Source organism: Anser anser (assembly GCF_964211835.1).
Source record: "Anser anser genome assembly, chromosome: Z".
Lineage (NCBI taxonomy): Eukaryota > Metazoa > Chordata > Aves > Anseriformes > Anatidae > Anser > Anser anser.
In genome coordinates this window covers 79496042-79515648 of record NC_139723.1, presented here as the reverse complement: position 1 = coordinate 79515648, position 19607 = coordinate 79496042, and the positions used below count along the sequence as shown (strand labels likewise).

Genomic DNA, 19607 nt, shown 5'->3' with positions numbered 1-19607 from the left:
GGTTAATTCCATTTTGCTACTGCAGGCTGAGGAGAGGAAAGGGTTTTGAGGAAGCCTTTGCTATAGATGACTTCCTTTCCACAGCAAAGTTTGCTGACAACAACTCAGAAATATAACCGGCGCTAACACTTTACAGCGTGGGTATTGATATTTTATTTTTTAAAAAGGTAAGAAGAATACATCATTTCAGTGATTGGAAACGTATACAGAGTTACATATTTCAAGGAGTTCACACATTAAAGAAACTCTTTTGAAGCCTGTTTCTTTAACGCATTGCCATGGGACCAACAAATTCTTTCACAACAGATACTGCTCATTTCAAATACTCTGTATGGCATTGAGAGCACCAGAGATCCTCTGGCACACCAGCACTGCTAGTGTAGGAGGTGCCTGAACTCAGGCTGTCATCAGAAATAATGTGGTAAGAGTGCTGTGAGCTCCAGGGATGCCCCAGCAATTCTGCAAGGTAGAAAACGAAATGCTCCAACAGCATAATTCCATGATCTAAGGCTATCCTGGGAAAATCCAACAGTATCTCAAAGCTGTCAGAGAACAGGCAGTTCCCACACATCTTTAAAGTAACTTAACTCATCCCCAACCCTGGTATGTGGTAACAGCTTTTTAAGGAGTGCATTTATATATCTCTTAAAAAAAAATACTATTGTGAAATTTACATGAACACACACAACTTTAACAACACCATGTTTTCAGTGGAACTTGGCTATTAGCTGCTTGCAGTATATATACAAAGCTGATTAATTGGAAAGGCTGCTACAGGGAGCTAAGCTTTCTTTCCAGGTTATCCCCTATGTGAAACAAGAATTTCTTATTTTATCTTCCATGAGTTGGCAATATTAAAAATTGTGATTTAAACACCAGGGTGCAGTGGCTTGTAAACATTTTGTCTTAGTATTTTATTAAAATCCAGTGCATTCTCACTTTCCGCTCTGACATTATGGATCAAATGGATTGATATAATCTTCTGGGAGCTCATGGGAGTTGTAAAAGGATTAGCCAATTAAAATCTTTTAGACAAGTCCATTCCTGGTGTCAAGTCATTGACTTTAGAGCAACACCAAGCATGGATTTGATCCATCATAGAATCACAGAATTTTTTTCCAGGATGTTGTATTTTCTATTCCATGCTAAAAAAAAAGTTATATTTTGCACAGTCCCCACTCTGCAGCAGATGGGGACGAAGGTTTGAAGGGAAGCAGTTTGCCAAACTCACAGGCCAGGCCAACAATTCAGCCCAGGAGATCCCAAATTCCTGAACATGAGGCCTGTGCCAGAGGTGTTGGATAGCAATGCCCACTTCTCTCCTGACTCCTACAGTCCTCAAGCCCCTTTTAGTAGGGAAAGATTACACGATACTGCACATGGGGAACAGGCTCACAGGAAAGTGTCTAAAGTAAATGCATCAGGGATATAAAAAAAAGCTATAATATCTCAAGACAGGAAAAAAACTCTTCCTGTTGTTCTTGAAGCTCTTCTCAACTCCTTCCTCCTTTTGGCCAACTGCAGTCCTGAGTAATGAATGTCTGCCAGACCTGGGTGGCAGCTTCCTCAGACCCTTTCCTTGTGTTTCACATTGGCCAATTTGACTGTCTCCTGCTCAGAGGCAGGTGGAGAAGGCTCATCATGGCACCCAATCATCAGCTGATAGACCATCACTCCTGCAACAGCCCCAAGGAAAGGAGCAACAACTGGAACCCACCACCACTGCTTACCAGTCCTGGAAAACAAAGAGGAAATGCACAAGGTTAACAATTGCAGGCTAGGCATTAGGATACTTTTTTTGGGATGTGGAACAGTGCAAGATCTAGTTGCAAGTCAATGAGGATATCTGGAGGCATAAGACAACAGCAACCGTGGGTCCACCACAACACCCAATACAGAAGTTGCCTCTTGCTGCAAGTTCTGATGAAAAGTATTTCAGAACAGCTGCTTCCAGGACTTCCAAAACTGTTTCCCCACAAAGAAAGGAGAGAAACCATTGCAGTGTTTGAACTAGGCACCTTAACTTCCTTCCCACTACTTGCAAGAAAGCATCCCTTGAAAACACAGCTTGTATTGTTCATGATTTAATTGTCTCCAGTTATAACAAAATCCAGTTATAACAAAGGCCCTACATTTCCTACCACGAAAAAAAAGATTATGTTCAAGGTGCACTTGAACTTCTCATAGGTGCTCTGAGGTTTCATCCCTGATAGCAAAGTTAAGTCATTTTCTGGAAACTGCCCAACTTACATGATTTCTTTAGAAGCAGCAGAGCAAACAGTGTCTTTTTAAAAATGTCTATACAGTCCAGAGATACCTCATGGGTGCTAAGACTTTCTGTTATGCCAGAAGTACCACCTAATTGGACTCAATTGTTTTTTTCCCCTTGATGCCCGAAGTCATCGGCAAGCGCTTACCAGAACACTTCAGAGCCCCAGCCAGCAATGGCTGTGAAGAGACGAGGCCCAAAGTCCCTGGCAGGGTTGACAGCATAGCCAGAGTTGAAGCCCATGGAGGTTCCAATAACAAGGACAACAAAACCAACTGTGAAAGCTTCCAGACCGGTGGGGACAGGGTTGTTGTAGGGATCCACGATAGCCAAGACGCAAACAATCAGGGAGGCAGTGCCAATGAACTGGGGAGGGAGGGGAGAAAAAAAGACAAAAAATTTATTCCAGGCCAATCTTTTAATCAAGTTACTTAACTCCTCTGAAATTTCATGGTTTTAGGGTTCATTCTCTAAAGAACTGCACTAAGTCATCCCATGGCATTATCAGGCAGCACCCTATTGGGAAAGGGACAATGGAGCTCACTCCTAGCAGCTGACAAGCTCCATCACAGCTACACCTTTTCCTCTACCCACAGAAGAGATACGAATAACCATCCAAGCAGCCAAAAGCAGCTGAAGACATCTTCCTGAACCTGCTTCCAGGCTGCCACAGCTGAGCAGCTGCTCTGCCTTTGTGGTTGGCGGCATCTTCAGGGAGGAGACAGACCCCTCCAACACCAGCCAGCACCCCACACCCACTTGACCTCTGGGTCATGCAACAGCCACAGCAGTGCAATGGGAGTGAGGAAGAGACATCCTTCAGGAGCTGAGACCGAGTGATGTCCTTTTCACTGGTGTCCTGGCAAGCGTTGGGTCTAACACTGGTTAGTGCCTTTAAGACAAGCTTTCTTGCTTTAAGTCTTTCCAACTCTCACCTTCCTATGGGCGAGTGAGGTACCCATACAGAAAGGATCTTGGAGCTAGTATCTCTCCTCTTGAAAATGCAATTCATTCTCTAATCAAATGAGAGGCCCAGAACCACCCCAAAAGACCCCTCTTCAAATTCTGGCATCCTCCCAGCACCCTCTTACCTGGTCAAAGAATCCATTCACAACATTCAGATGCTGAGATGGGTAGGTGGCAAAGATACCAGCAGTGGCATTCTGTCCCGTTACGTACAGCTGGTTGTTGCCAAAAGCCCAGATGGCATCTGGAGGTGGGGAGAAGGCACCAGAGTTAGAGCCCGAAAAAAGAAACACTAATCTGAATCCTAATTCCTCCCACAAGGTGCTTAAACATCTGTGGTGCTACAGAAGTCATAACAGATATTGTTATGGATCTGATCTGCAGCAAATATGATTTGGGCTAACCTTGCCACTTCCTCTAAGCCAATATGCAAATATTTTCACCACTTGGGGCTGTCTCGTAGAGCAGTTGCCCCCCATCTACTGCTGTATAGAAGCTGGATAACTACCCTAAGCAGGTTGTATAGGTTCCCTCCATGGTCAGTTAAGAGAAAAGCAGATGTTCATCCCTGTTTTAGGCAGCTAGTTAGGATGGGGTTAGTTCTCTTCTGCAGAGAATCTGACTTCAGCCCACCAACTACTGGAACACTGCTTAGCTCTAACACCCATTAAATGCTGAGCAATGGTTAAGTGCTGATTGCTTTTACTTGTTTTCATTACAGAATTACAGCAGTACTGCTTTGTTTGGAATTAGCAGCATTAAACCTTTTCCTGATCAGCACAAAGAGTGTTCAGTTCTCATCCATTGAACACCGTTGTATTGAGGAGCACCGTGAAAGAGGAATAGACTTATGAGGAACTGGATTTCTGGGATGTTTTCCAAGATGTACAATCACCCTGATAAAGGCTGCCAAAGCTGCTGGAAGTCCAATTGTCTCATACTAGCATCCAGACAATGCAGAAAAATTCAGGTGAAGTTTATCTTTTTTTTTTTGACAAGGAGAGTAAAATGGCTCTGGAACAATGCCCAGATGTAAAGACTATTACTACTAGTGTTTCATCAACATTTCTGGAAGATCTGTTTTAATCTGGATAATAGACACATGCACTTGCACACATGGACTATCTGCACTTACCATAGTACAGCCCAAAGACTATGCCAGCTCCCAGGAAAGCTCCAAGAGTCTGGGCCAGGGCATAAATTGGTAGCTTGATCCAGGGCTCCCGGGCCAAGAAGCACATGGCAAAAGTGACAGCGGGGTTCAGGTGTCCACCTGCAGAAAGACTGGAGATTAGTGCACTTTTGCAAGCAGAACTTGGGTCCCAGAGATAAGCCAGGGCACACCAGTCTCCAAACCAGTGCCACATAGGAAAAGTGCAGCCATCGAGGACTACACACCAGTTGTCACAAGTGAGTTCCAGCCTACATAAAGCCACAACGTACCTGACACTTGTCCTGAGATCAAAATGCCAAGCATCACAGCAAAGCCGAAGGCCAGGTTAACAGTCAGGAAGCCTCCATGAGTCCCTTTGCTGAGCACGATCTGTGCAAGAGAGCCACAGCCAAACAGCTGGAAAAAAAAAAAAAGAAGAGATTAAAGTTACCCTCTGTTTCACATCAGGGCCAGCTGCTGACTGACACCCTTGACTGCTCTGCTCACACCTGCATGCACCATTGAAGGCCTCGGGTCATGGATGAGCTGTAAAGCTTCAACCCCCAGTCATCATATCCAGGGATAAGAGGGAAGGAGAAAGGACACAAGGCAAGCCTAACACCTGGCTGGGGGAACTGAAGCAAGGACCAAAAAATCTGAATAAAGATCAGCCCACAGCTCACATCTCTAAGAGACTGAACGTCTTTATACAAAAAAAAAATTTAGGCAGCTAAAGGTAGGCAAGAAGAGTCAGTGAGACAGCAACAAGGTATTTACAGTACAAATTGTTCATATAAGGGATCTGGGCACCTTACTGTTAAAAACTGCTAATAACAGTCTGACCCAGTAGCACATAGATTGGCAGGGCACCATTTTGCGATTGCCTGAAATAAAAACATGGCTGAAAAAGGGCAGGGTCAGCCTGGCATTCACAGACAATCCTTCATGCAGCCCTGACTGAGGGATTGGGGCTGCCTCCCTGAGCTGAGCTACCTGCAATTGTCCCAAACCCAAGGCACGCTCCCTGCTGTGGGCCCTTGGAGCACAGCCCACACCACCCCAAGGCAACCACATCCCTCCTATGGCAAAATTATGTAGAAAAGGACCAGTACAAATTACGTACGAAAGGACCAGCTGGCCTGTTTCTGAAGTACCAACATGCATCAAGCACTTTGGGCAACAGAAGTTTTCTGTTGGGTGATAAGGGGTGTTGCCTAATAGCTAGAGGGGGCACGTGCTCATTTTCAAAGATATTTGCTCTGAATGGGTGATCCTTGTGTTCCCAACCACATCCAAAAGCCATGCTTCCTATGCACATCCTTAACAACCCAGGCTAATTTACCTAGGTGGTTCAGTTCATCACTCATCCAGCTGGATGCCTTCTGCCTGGCCAAGTCTTTCCACTACCTACCATGTACTTTAAGGGGACCTAGTCCTGACCTTCTGTTTGCTTGTATCTTCCACTGACTCTGCTTGAGCTGATTCTCAATGTGTACCAGGGATTACTTCACCACCAGGTACTCTGAGCATCCTTAAACAAGGACAGATATTAGAGCCCGCTCCTGGCCTGCTCCCAGAGGCCAGAGATCCTCCAGGTTAGGCATCAAAGCTCTCCTTACTTCTACTGAATGTGTGCCCATATCTACCCACCCATCAAGTCTTTCTGCTTCTATAAACTCCATCATTTTAGAATTGCTCAATTGCCACACAGGCAGCATCTGCTCCTAGGGGACAAGCCACCAAATAGGCACTGGGAGGCAGGGGTGGATCTCTTCATCTCTCCTGCCAACGCTGGACATGATGTTGAGCAACACACAATTCAGAGGAAATGCAAAGCCAAAACACAGCTAACTCATCCCCCTGATAACAGATGAGTTTCTGTTAGTAAAAGCAAACACTGCACTCATCAGCCTGCTGGGAAAGGGGTGGCCAGCTAGGCTGGAAGCGACCTCACGAGGTGGACACTGCACGCAGGTGCCTCCTGACAAGGAGCCAGGTCCCCAGCACAGGATTTCGTGCAGAAAGAACAAAGGAACAAAGGAACCTGCAGAACTTGTTAGTTAACAGGAGGTGACATCCAGCACTGCTCTCTACCAGGTGCAATCAGAACAGCCCCTCCGATGTCCCAACCCCAAGATTCCCAACTGGAAAGCCAGGGCAGAGAAGACGCCCGGCTGAAGGCAGAAGGGATGAGTCTTGTTTGTTGTGCAGCAAACAGCCATCACTCCCAGCCATGCCCAGGCTACTGAGGGGAATGTAGCTCCAACTCAACAAGTAAATACTGGCTAATAACCAGGGTGACATCTGTTCCTTCTCTTACCCCAGAGGAGCCCCACCACACTTCAGTCAGAGGTTTGGACAGAGTATTTGGCCATGGTGTTCACCTCTAAGGCCACACAGCAAGCACGTCAGTATGGCCAGGGAGGGACGAGCCCACAAAAAGCCGCAGTGGGCATCTGAGTTTGGCAGGGCTGGCCCCAGTTTATTCCTATTGATGAAGGTATTTGCGTTATTCATGCTGAAAGAACTGGCAGTTCTGCAAGTGGATGGTGGTTGGCTCATTAGCCACATATCTTTTAGTCACAGAAACCACAGAGTAAAGTTCCCCACCCCGCCATCCACCACTTCATTTACCCACAAAGGTCTTCTCTCAACCTGGAGGAGTTCCAGCTCTGCCATTTCTCAAGAGGTTGTTCCCCATCCTCCTCTCCCCCCCGTCCTACACCTTGCAATCGCTCTCCAACTTTTCTGCAGGAAAGAGCCTATGGGCCGTGCAAAAACACCTCCGGGCCACTCCACGCGAGCATTACAACCGTTTATCAGATGAGCCCTGAGCACTCTTTGGCTTAATTCAGCACAACAACAGGAAACCTAACCCTAAGCAGATGATAAAAAAAGTAAGGTGATATTTATGAACAAGTTAGAACTTTGATATGCTTGTGTGCAGTTCCATCCCCTACCAATGAAGTCCTCTAAGCACAAACACATTCTTACACATGACATCCAACCGCGGCACCTGAACTTTAGGAATCCATTCAAATCATGCCCATCCCCGCTCTTGTGGCTCGTGGTTTCACATTATAGCATCTGGTACACTCCAGCAGCGCTCAGCAGCAGCCAGTGGCACACCTTCCCTAGTCAGGTGTATCCTTGACACAAGCGATACCACACAGTTATGTTGTGTGGACGGACGCAGCTTGATGCATTTACAGACAGAAGTTAAAATAACTATCACCATGTCTGTGCAAAATACATGTTTACATGGAGTGGGATTTTTTGCACCTTTATACATCTGAGTTATATGATGAGTCTGATCTGGTCATCTTGAATTCCTCCCCCACACTCAACGGAGAGAAATTGCAACATCTGGAAGGGAACCCATCCTCCCAAGATGGGCAGCCACACCAAGTAGTTCAATCTAGGGTCTCACTTTCCTCTGCTGATGTAGCCAGCACTCAGGACAGCCAACTCTGACTTTCCTGTTTAAGTCTGGGCAGGACAAACCCCACTGCCGCAATGACACTTGTCTTTTGATATACTCTTTCAAGACTCTAAAGAGGCATCAGTGACAGACACAGCACCTGGAGCACATACTGTCACTGTGGTCTGCCATGCTGCTCAAAGGGACAGAAATCAGACAAAGTTTACAACCCTGTAGCAGATTTTGTCATGATCCACTTTTCCAAATCCTTGCCCTTCCAGATGCCTATTATTTTGTTGTGGTAGTGACAAAACTTAATCACAACAATTTCCACTTCCTCTATACGTTAATTTTCCCTCCAATTCCCTCTTCCAAACCACAAAATACAGGATACCCTCACTTTTTTTTTTTAAGTATTGGAAAAGGAAGACGTAAGAGTTCAGGAGCAGTGCCCTGGTTCCAGTTAGGACAGAGTTAATTTTCCTCCTAGTAGCTGGTAGGGTGCTATGTTTTGGATTAGGATGAGAAGAGCGCTGATAACATGCTGATGTTTTAATTGTTGCAGAGCAGTGTTTACACCAGGCCAAGGACTTTTCGGCTTCTCGCTCTGTCCTGCCAGCGAGCAGGCTGGGGGTGCAGCAGCAGCTGTGTGGTGTTTAGCTGCCAGCCTGGTTAAACCACAACAAGCAGTTAGTTTGAACTGAAAGGCAATGAAGGTCAAATAAAAAGAAAGTCAGCATTTATCCATTTTTTAACAAAAGTGCTTTAAGTCCATGCAATGGATGTAAAAGTCCTTAGTCAATATTAGTCCACTGTGGTCAGGAGATAGCAGTGCACACCCCTGGGAAGATGATGCCTCACTCTCAGGATTTTAATAACCCGATGCCACCACATTGATTTTACATTACCAGAAAACATCCCAACCAACAGAAACCCAGGTTAGTCCCCCACATGGCATGGTGTGCAGCAGTCAGCTGTTATATCCCTGTGAGCCACTAGGCAAGTTCAAAAGCAATTTTTAAGTGCTAATAAAATGATTGCAACAAGCCATTACTCCGATGCATTAAAGCTACTCTCCTAGGAAGCGAGGTCGCTGCACCCATTAACCAGGATAATGGAAGCCAGCTCCCTAATTTCATCTCACTGGCTGAGGCAGATCTAACGGTTTCACTGCCAGCAGGGAGGCTTCTCCTTCACAGGCTGATCCAACTCCTTGCACTGCAGAAAATGAAAAGGAGCCCACCACAGCATCAAACAATAATAATATAACAGGTGTCGTAGCAGGTTGCTGGGTGTAGCTTCATACTCAGGGAAACCAAACCTCCCTGTGTCCAGGGCACGTGAGGCTTTGCCACCTCGGGTGACAAACACCCCCGTCTTCTCCCTGGCTAGGGACAAAAAAGGCCTGGAGTTAGTCAGAGCTGGTATGAAGGAACCTTGGAGGACAAAAAGTTGAAAGAGGTAATGAAGAAGCGAGGCCACCTGGGTTCACAGACAGCTCTTGTGCAAAGCAGCTCTGTGGGTGAGCTCAGGAGGGTAGCACCCAGCGCCCCCCTGCGCAGTGGCCAGGTTCCCTCCCTCACTTGCCCTCTCCCTCCTTTGTCAGTGCTCTTTCATGCCTCCAGGTGCAGTGCCTGGATGCATTTGTACTTGGACTTCAGACAGACTGATCTCTAAATCAAGATGGGAAAGTTTTGTTGGCATAGCCCAGGAGGAGTGGTGTTGCCCAAGCTGCAACTCTCCGGCTAGCAAACAAACCAGGGATTAGGCAAGGATCCCACTGTAAGTCTACCCTAATCACCTTGGTGGACGGGAAAGGTTGCTCAGCCCTCACTGCCCTCTGGTTAGGTGGGGAAGATGCCAGAAGGGCAGTCAAGCCCAGGGGATACTCTAAAGGAAGGGAATCTGAGCTATTGATGGAAGATTTTAAGCATCAGAGACCTCTTTATTCATATCAGAGCGGAATTCAAAACCTAGGGCTTTCCTGAAATCCTCCCAAGCAGGGAAGGGAGGGAGGGCTCTCACTACAGCCAGTTTAAAGCCACCTCCCAAATCCTTCCCTGCAGCTCACTGTGAGGCTGGGTTAAGACACTGCAAAGCCCAAACGTGGCCTCTTGCTGCCCTCCCCATCTAGTGGGGTGGATCTGAAGGCAGATCCATCTCCAGCATCCACAGACCTTCCTCAATGCCACAGCCCACACAGCCAGAGGGACCTCCACCAGCCACAGGGACAGTGCAAGGAGCACCATTCATGCCCTTCCTCGAAACCTCTCTCAAACCAACAGGTGGGTCATCATTTAGAGTTTGCAAAGCGGGGGAGAAATATCAGATCCCACAGTCTGGCTTCTTGTCCAGCACAGCTGGAGCCAGCCTGGACAGAAACAGCCCAGCAGGGAAGGGCAGAGGTGGATGGTCTGTAATGTTACAGCTCTCTTTTCATCACCAGCTGTCTCAGAGCCAGGTGGGGTGGCAGGACTTGAGAGATAAGAGGGAGTCTGAGGGGAGCTGCACCATACACGCTCATGTGCTATGATAACGCTGCTCAGAGATAGAGACCGCTCTCAGCACACACCAAAAAGGAAAACAAAAAGCAGCATTAGTGAGGAAACTTGTTATTTTAGCTTGTTTCCCCCACACACATGCTGAAGTAGGAACACATTGTGGCATCCCTGATGTCCCTCAGATCAGGAGGCTTCAGCTCTCAGAACAACCTGGGCTTCTGGTGGGGTTTTGCTCACAGGGTTGGGCATTTCTGGGGGAAATGCATGTCCCACGAAAGGATGTTTTCAAAAAAAATAAAAAAGCAAACTCCAAGTGCAACAAGCTGGCTTTAAGAAAATTGGCACAAATCAAACAGCAACACTGGAAATTGCTGTGCCACCCCAGATGGCTGTGGCAGACTTTAAGCTTTGCACTGCCTACAGTTAAATGAGGTTCCCCCCTGCCTTGATCATCCCAACCACTTTGCTATTTTGGTTTCTGTGGTCTGCAGCACACTCATACCCCAAAAAGCTCCCACCTGGCCACAAAGCCAGGACAGCCTGACTGAAAAGCTACTGGGAGCAGTTCTGTTCTTTCCTCATGCCTCAGCAGCAGTGAATCATAGTTAGTCCAGTTTGGAAATCAGTTACAGCAGCAAGCTACTTCTCTTGCAAGTGTAAAAACCTAACAGAGCCACCTTTGGTATTCACAGCCAGCAGAGCAAAGCAAACAGACCCAGCCTTTAACGAAAGCACAGAGACCTGCCACTGGAAATCTCGCTTTAGCGAGTTGCTACAGCAATAACACAAAGAGCAAGTCACTCGGAAAATGCCTTCAGCATTCGCATTGCTTAACCACTGCCAGCAAGGGGTGCTTCCGACGCAGCTATAAAGTTCAAACCTAACGTACCATTCAGAAAGTATATTTTGAAGGGGGGGAGGAAGGGGGAGGATCATCTTAATTATCAAAGGAAACAGAATCAGCATTGCCGTTCCTGTAGCAGGAGGGACACCGGGCACAGAATGCAACTCTGTTGTGCAAGGTGCTGTGAGCTGTGAAAGCTGCTTGCAAGTTGAGAGCACCTCTCCTTTGCACTGTTCAGGGTTTGGCTGCTTAGCTGAATTATTTTTATCTTAAAAAAAAAACACCACGATGTTTTTCTAGATAATGTTCTGCTACCTTTACAACCCCTGTAAAAATAAGAATCAAGCACCAGGTTGATTCTTACCAGCAAAGAGACTTTGCAGGGGTCTGAAATGGTTTTGCTCTAGAAGAGCTTTAGAGAGTTGCAGTTATGCAAGTGAGAGGGAGGAGAGAAGGAGCTGAAGCCGTGCCAATATCTACGGTGGGACAAGTTTTACATTACACAGTGCTATCTCAAGTAAGCTGCAAACTTTAAACAGTCTCACTCTGGGCTCAGGAAGTTGACTTCAGTGTGAATAGTACCAAGCCCTAAATCCATCCTCAACACTGCTCAGTTCTAATATTTTCATGTTCAGTCAATACCGTCTCCTGTGAACGGATCTCTCCATGTATCCCATAGCTTTCCTCAGGTATTTATTCTCTGAAGCCCATAACAGATGCTTCTTACTGGGCTCAGATGCAGATAAATGCATTCACACCCAGCTCAGCCTGCTGGCAGGGCAGGCAGCAAGGACTATTGCGGGATACAAATGCCCATTTTCCCTCCAGGCAGAATCCAGATCTGTGTCCTGGGATTATGCAGCCTGAACCACAACTCAGGTCCTCTGAAAAGGGGGAAAAATAGACGACTTCAAGGTCCTTTATGTTTCAGGCTGCTGATAAAAGAGACACAGGGGAATGCGGGTGATGGGAAGCAAGAAAAAAGTGACTTTTCATATTAAAAGAAACAAAATGTCAAAGTCGCACTTCATTAACAGAAGAATAGACTAGGACAGCTCCAAGGGATTAATTTCCCCCTTTGCATACCCTGTTTCTGCCTGCTGACAACCAGAAAGTGTTTGCCATGCCTGGGATTTTACCACTTCTCCCACCACCCGCCCCATTTTCTCCCATACGGGCACAGAGCTCCCACAGCCCTTCGTCCCCTGCATGGGAGCCGCAGGAGATCCCAGGTCACTCCTACAAGATATGTGCACAGACACAGCAAGCGTGGTGCTCCCTGGGGCTGCCCCTGGCTGAGGGGCACTCATTTTGGAAGCTGGTTATGACTTTGGACCAAACCCTTCCATGCTCTGAGCACATCCTGACTCCTCTCTGCCTCTCAGCAGCAAGGCAGTAGGGAAAAGTTGTAGCAGTTGGAAGAAAGGATAACTTTTTTTTAGCCACAAGCCCTTCTGAAAACTCACATCCACATGGCTAAAGGCTTGCCTCATTTCTCCACCAATACTAACTTGGCTAGCGTGAGACATTATTCCTCTTCACAAACACTGCCTTGCTTCTATCCTGAGACTAAGCGCAGCAACATCAGTGATTCATGAACAGCAGCATTCTGCTGGCTACTTTCCTACCAGCTTCTACGCACCTTGATCCAAGTAACCCTTCCCTAAGGAACCAGTAGGTTTGCAAGTCACCAAAGCTGGGTCTTTCTGGAGAGAAAGCCATTGCACTGTGCAAAGCTGCTTTCTTTCAGGAGTATTAACATTTTATGGTCTCCCACACCAGATTCAGTAGTCCCCTCTTCCTTATCAGAGAAGTACATGCTATGAAAGCGTAAGACAGCGTCAGTCCCTCTGCTGTCCCCAGGAGCACAGGCAGCTTCGTCAAACCTTCCCCTGCTTTCAGCCCCTCCAACTACCAGTGCTTTCCCCAAACAACCCTGCTATCAGTTACAGCAAGAGGTAAACCCGCTGTCACTCCACAGAAGCCTGGAGGACTGCTCTGGATCCCCACCACTTCAGATGAAGTTTTGCCTTTGACCTCAAAGACACCCACCCCACTTTATTCCTCATATCTCATCCCTTTGGGAACCAAGCACTACAACAGGCAGAAGAGTTACGTTGCCATTCAGCACTTAAAAAAAACACATGGAGCGACAGCTCAGCACTGCCACGCACACAGGATCAGCCGCCAGCAAGGGCTGCCGTGGTGGCATGCAGTCCCACTGATAAGGCTTGAGGGATCCGCAGCAGAGAAAAATACTGCAACATTAAGTTCTGGCTTCTTCATAGGATGTACAGAGAAAAAAGAAAAAAGCAAGGAAAAAGCTTTCACTGCCCGGGTGATAATAATTGTACTATTTCAGTGCCAAGAAAATATTCCAGGGCAGAGAGGGAAAGGAAGTTTTGCATGATCTCCAGGAAAACTCCTGCTCTTACATGGAGCCTTCTCTGCTCCCTGCGCTCCACAGGTACAACACAGCCCCCAGCACCTGCGGAGCATGGCAGAGCCCACCCTCTGCCAGCCACCCTAAAGCTCACCCTACAGCAACTTGCATGAGCTTTTCCCCTCTCCATGGGTAAGGACTTCTCCTCTAGAGCCCACAGGGCATGCTGCACTGGAGCTGGGCTCATCCATGGGACAAATTCCAGCAGCAGCACAGCCCCTTTGCCAGGACAGTGTCCCCCTCACCAGGACGATGTCCCCCTCACCCCAGCACAGACTCACCACCAGGATCAGGGTCCCCAAGCACTCAGCCAGAGCCTGTCGCACTAATTTGTTTCTGATCCTCAGGTGCTCCTCGATAGTAGCGAGAACATCCTTTTGCCTCCCCATCGCAGCAGAGGTGCCTTTCCACCAGTGTCAGGGAAGAACAGCAGCTGACACAGCCTCAGCAAGGTTTCTTCCCCAGCAGAGCTGCCTTTGCTTATAAATAAGTTTGCGGTGCCTGACACACCTCCCAGTGACCACACCCCTTCCACCCTCTTCAAAACCCTTTTTTCTCCTCCTTTTTAGCGTGAGACAGACCCAGCTGTTTTCTTCACTTTCTTTATTGCTCACACAGGTGAGCAAAAGATTCGGGACTTTGAGAAGGAGGAGGAATTAAGGGCGGCAGAGATGTCCTGCCCCAAACCCTGCTGCTTTCACCACCTAGTGTGTGGGGCTGTAGCTGCTTCTCTTCAGCTGAAGTCCAAAAGCTGGGCTGAACAAACAACATCTTTGCCCGTTTGTGCGATCGCAGCACCCTGCTTCCAGCTTGCTTTTCCTCCCAAGCCCACCGCAGGATGGCAAAGGCTCTGCTGCCCCTGATTCAGAGGCTGTGGAGGTTTTTGCAGCAGAGCAGTGGGGCAGGAGGGTCGGTGCCCACAGCTGTGCTGTGGGCTGGGGCCAGGCACCTCCTGCCCCGGTAACCCCCCCAGCAGCAGCTGGTGTCGCAGAGCAAGGCCAGGCCTCCCCCAGCTCCCCGCCCCGGCTGAAGGGCTGCGGCTGGGTCCAAAACATTGGTGACATTACAGCTTCCCCCTCCCAAGGCTCTGCGAGCACGTTTTCATCCCAGTCCCCATGAAAGAAAAGAAGAAAAGCCACAAGAGATCCCCAGCACGGCCTCAGCAAGGAGACCACCGACTCACTGAGCCGATTCACTCATTGACCGTCGCTGCCTCCTTGTTCTCAGTGGCATCCTGCATCACCCCAGGCCGATTTTATGAGACCACCTGAATGAAAAGCTGTCCCAGTCCGTAGCATCTGGAGCTGCTGGCAGGACGTGTGCCACTTGTGGCATCTGGTTTCTGTTAAGCCAGCAGTAAAAATTCCCCGGGCTCTTTGACTCTGCAGGGCTTGACGCAGCACAGCAGGATGAATGCGCAGGACTGAGGGGACCCCTTTCCCGGATTTGTTCCCTCACCTCCTCTGCAAAACCGCAGATTGCCAGCTTTTCCTCTTCTTTAACCATCGACTTTCCCGCTGGAAAAGCACGGCTCTCCAATGTGGTGATGAATGGGCTTTTATTCCCTACAGAAGCCGCAGCCAGACCAAGGATCCAAGTCAGGAAAATAGTTAGGAAAGCAATAACGTGTGAGGAATTGAGTGGAGGGGAATATTTGGGTCCAAATGCAATTACAAGGGACAGGAAACATCCCTCATTACTTTGGGCCTGGGCCTGGTTTGGTAACAAAAGCTTCAGTGGGGTCCTCCAAACCCCAGCAACATGGGGTTTGCAAACCAGCCCCAAGGACACCCATTTTCCATCCTTCCCCCTCCCTCCCCATGTCTCTCTTGTGCATCATCCAAGCCATGGAGGACCCATAGCTGCTCCTCTGCCTCTCCTCATCTTGCACTTCCCATCTCCTTTATATTCCCCTTTGTCCTTTTCACCCTGACTTTGTCTGAAGCCACTGCAGCCAGAATTGAAGCCATGGTGCACTTCTAAGCTAAGATCTGTGGGGTTTTTTTGCCATTTGTTGAGCCTCTGGTGGGCAGGTGCTGTGGTGTATGTTTATAATTTATTTAGTCTCGGTCCTGGATCCCATTCTTTCCCCCATGGTGGGGACAGGGCCATGCTGGGTGCGAGCCATAAGACCAGAGAGCCTGCAGAGGAGCAGGAGGGATGTGGAGATGCGATCTTCTCCAGATAAGCAGATACGTGTCTCCCATAAGTGCAGCACCCGATCCCCACTGGCTACGAGTAAGAGTCGAGGGTATAGAAATTTCCTCATGGCTGGTGAAGGGAGGGGAGCAGTCTGGGCTCCCAGGATGATGATAGAAGATAGTGGTAGCTCCAGCATCAAAGCTGGTGCTTGGAAAAGTCTAGACAGACGCGAGCCCGAGGAGCCGGGGTGGGGTGGGCGCTCTGACACCAGCTCCGTGGCTGACTCACTGCCCATTAATTACACTGCCTGACCCTGAGCAAAAACTTCACCTTTCCACACCTCAGCTTCTCCAGCAGTAAATTGGAGAGAGTGACAGTGGATTCCCTTCCCGGGGCGTCGTGAGGGTGAATCACTGCAGCCCAAGACCCAGCGACTTAAACTGAGCAATGGGGACTTATGCAATTGCTTTCCCAAGAACTGTGTTATTGCTTACGAAGGAGCATGGGGAAGGGACAGTGATGCAGTGCTGGGGGAAGTGGAAGATTTTTTCTGAAGCAATAATTAATCGAAGTGTGAATAAGGGCTGAAAGGTGCCAATTCTGGAGCTTCTCCGTGCCAAGGCAGGAAGTGCCCTGCCACACTGAGAAGCTGGACTCCAGGGACACAGGACCCAAGCACAAAACAACTGAAGATACTGCGTCATCAGCAGCTATTTTTCAAAGAAGCACATCTGATCTGTTACCTGGTGCACAAGGTACTGGTACCCATCCGCATGGTTAGCAGTCTGCGGGTCAGCAGGAGTAAACAAGGAAGGACATAGGAGTAGACCCTGAGGTAGACCCTCAGAGCTGTTGGCCTTTCTTCGTGTTGGGTGGGCACAGCAAGATATCCACACCTTTACCACTGATTTGCACAGACATTCAAAGCCACTCTTCCACAGCACAGGGATTTGAAAAAAAAAAAAGGAAATTTCCAAACCTCTGTCACAAGAACTCATGCCTCACCCCCTGGTGGTGGTGCCAAAGCTGTAGTCAATCAATCACAACATCAGGTGAACTAGAGTGAACTATCCTTATCTATCTGTACAGTGTCAAAAAACAAAGGAAAAAAAATAGAAGGGCGATGTAAAACTAATTTATGGAAAATACTGGTTCCCCCAGAGGAAAGCTCAAAGATAAAAAAGAAGCTCAGCTCAGCAGGGAACTCAGGAGAGCATTGTTTGTTCTGTTTAGCTCGTTCCATAAATCTCAGCCTTCTATCCCAATATTTTCTGGGGCCCAAAAGTCTGGGAGTATCACGGGATAAACCAAGATCTAAACCCATGCCCTCTGACCGCAGTCCATCAGAGCACTTGTCTATAAGTTTGTCACTTTCTTACTCCTTCCCTTTCTCTCCTGCAGAACCTTGCAACGTGCCACAACAAACTCACTGTGCTTGGGCTGTTATTTCTAGACATGATCCAAAACCAACACCCAGGCTCCATGCTTGCTGTTTGTGTTTCAGCCTTGCCACTTGGCTTCTTCCCTCATTGCTCTGCTCCAGGGGAAAGACACAGGTGAAATTTTAAAGGAAGAACCCAATCCTTGGCTGCTTCCCTTCAGCTGTTTTCCTACCGGCTCTAGTGACACAGAATAAACCCAGGCTTATGAACTCCTTGGCTTCTGCAAAGCGCTGAATCAGCCTCCAGCAGTGTAATTTTTCTTATTAAAAAAAAACAAGTTTAACAAAGTAACCAGACTTATCCTCAAGCAGCTGAATGGGTAAACTTGGACCGATTGGTTCCACATCTTATCCAAGCCAAATTCATTCACCCATCCCAGGATACGTGGTGCAATCCACCAGGGGGAAGAGCATGAATCACACAAATCTGCAGTGAGTCAGTCGCTGCACTGGGTCACCTGGTGCAAACGCCATTATGCCAGGAGAGGTCACTGGGTCAAAGCATGACGGGATTCGTTCTTGTGAAATCTCCCTTTGGAAGACACCTCTGACCACCTCCTTCCCGTGATCTACCTGAGAGGAACATGGCGACCTGTTCAGCAGATTTCATTAAAAATAAAAATTATAGCTTGCCTGGCAAGGCAGGGTAGGAAGTGAGTGAGTAGGAAGTTTATAAGCCTTCTAAACGATTCTAGCTGAAGGGTTGAGCGCAGTCATTTCAACATCCTGCCTTGAATCTCCAGATTGGCAGAGGCAGGTGTTCATTTCGTGTCTGGGTCTGCTCAGCTCTCCATCTTCAGCTAGAAAACGGGAGAAATTCCTCCTGGAAACAGTGGTAGTCTACACAGCTGAGGGTTGCTGATGGCATCTGTGTTTTGAGAAACTTAAGGTGAAGCTGCAACTCTAATTTAGTTTCCATGGACATTTAACAGGCATGGAAGTTGGCAAACTGGGTTTGGACTTTGACTTATAATAATGTGAAAAATATTTAAAATTAATGAAAAAGGCTCTTCATGAAGTCCACTGCTTAGGACCAAGTGAAGCAAAAGGTGACCCTGAACTGAGTCTACACATCGTATCACTCAGAAGAATTCCATAGGGTTGAATCCCCCAGAGTAATTTTGAGGAACACAGCCTGTTCCCACTGGTGGTTCCTTGTCATGCCTGATTTACTCCTCATCCCAAAGCTGGTCCCAATTTACAGGAATAAACTTTGTTCATCACACGCAGTTCCTGTAGAGAAGCCATTTTCCCATGTAAGCAGTTACATACCAGAAGAACTACTGTACATTGGAAGAGCACCAATTGCTCCAGAAGGAAACTTTTTAATAACACATCTGAAAGGAAAGCTATCACAAACAGCTCTCCTGAAACAGGGTGTTTGGCAGGAGCTTCCCCCATAAACTGCTCTGTGCAGTCATTGAGAGCTGCAGAGCCGGGCCTGGCTTGGAGACACTGCTGCTACTGAACACCGCAGCAGGCAAGATGAAAGGCCTTGAAGGCACAAGACGCAGAAATGGGATGAAAGTCAGCCAGCCCAAAGAGTGAGTCAGGAGCAATGACAAGAACTTTCCCTGCCAGGTGAGGAAGTGTCCATGAGTGAGGAGGGTGTCTGCTGTCCCACCCAACCACAGGTAGTCCCAGCACAGATGTCCCTGGGGAGAGAAAAGATCACTTTAAGAGCTCACTACACCTAGATATCATTTTAGTTTACCTTTATGGTGTTTGTACCACAGAATGGGTGAAGTATTTGTAAGAGGAACATGGAAGCCTTGATTCTGTTCTACAAATCACAGCAGGCTTTCACCTCACCACCGCATGCAGGTCAGGCGAAGGAAAACTAACTGAAAGTGGAAGAGGGGCACAGAAGTATCTGAAGGACCAGCAGGTGAGTGGAGTCCCTCCATTCCCGTATGGGGTAAAAGTGCTCAAATAAGGCAATGCAATGAACCCAAAGCCAAGATGGGACATACCACTGTCAGTAAGTACACGAGGAGGTACAAGAACTGTTTGTGCTGGCACAAGTGCAACTAGGGATAAACTAGACATGGATAATTTTAGGCTGGAGGGTAGAAACCATAAAAGCGTGGATGTCCTGTTGATATTTTCCATTCCCAGGAAGGTATTTTCTGTTTCCAGGAAGGTATTTTCCTTTCCAAGGAAAAACCAGGGCAGAAAGTACCAGAGGGTTAAATTAGAAATGGGATAGCTTCCAGACAGGAGACACAGTGTTCCCCAAAATAGTTAATTCTTTTTCCCCTATTTCTGTACCCTGACCCAATTCTAGAAGCCCAAGTCTTGCTTGCCCTCATACGGTCGCAGAACAGAAATTCCTGCTAACCTGCACCCTCACAGGAGAGAATCAAGCTACCAAATTGTAACAGGAGCTTTGGAGCAAGCTACACTCTCTGTCTCTTATGACCTCAG

General features: G+C 47.8%; 1 protein-coding gene across 1 annotated transcript; it reads right to left on the bottom strand.

Moving 5' to 3' along the window:
- Window positions 1-137: 137 nt before the first annotated feature.
- On the bottom strand, window positions 138-14213 carry AQP3 (aquaporin 3 (Gill blood group)). The gene is made up of 6 exons (XM_083817678.1): window positions 13879-14213; window positions 4679-4805; window positions 4371-4508; window positions 3361-3479; window positions 2418-2635; window positions 138-1735 (listed from the first exon to the last, which is right to left on the bottom strand). The coding sequence occupies exons 1-6, from the start codon at window positions 13984-13986 to the stop codon at window positions 1567-1569; spliced, it is 879 nt and encodes a 292-aa protein (XP_083673804.1). The 5' UTR covers window positions 13987-14213; the 3' UTR covers window positions 138-1566.
- Window positions 14214-19607: the final 5394 nt, after the last annotated feature.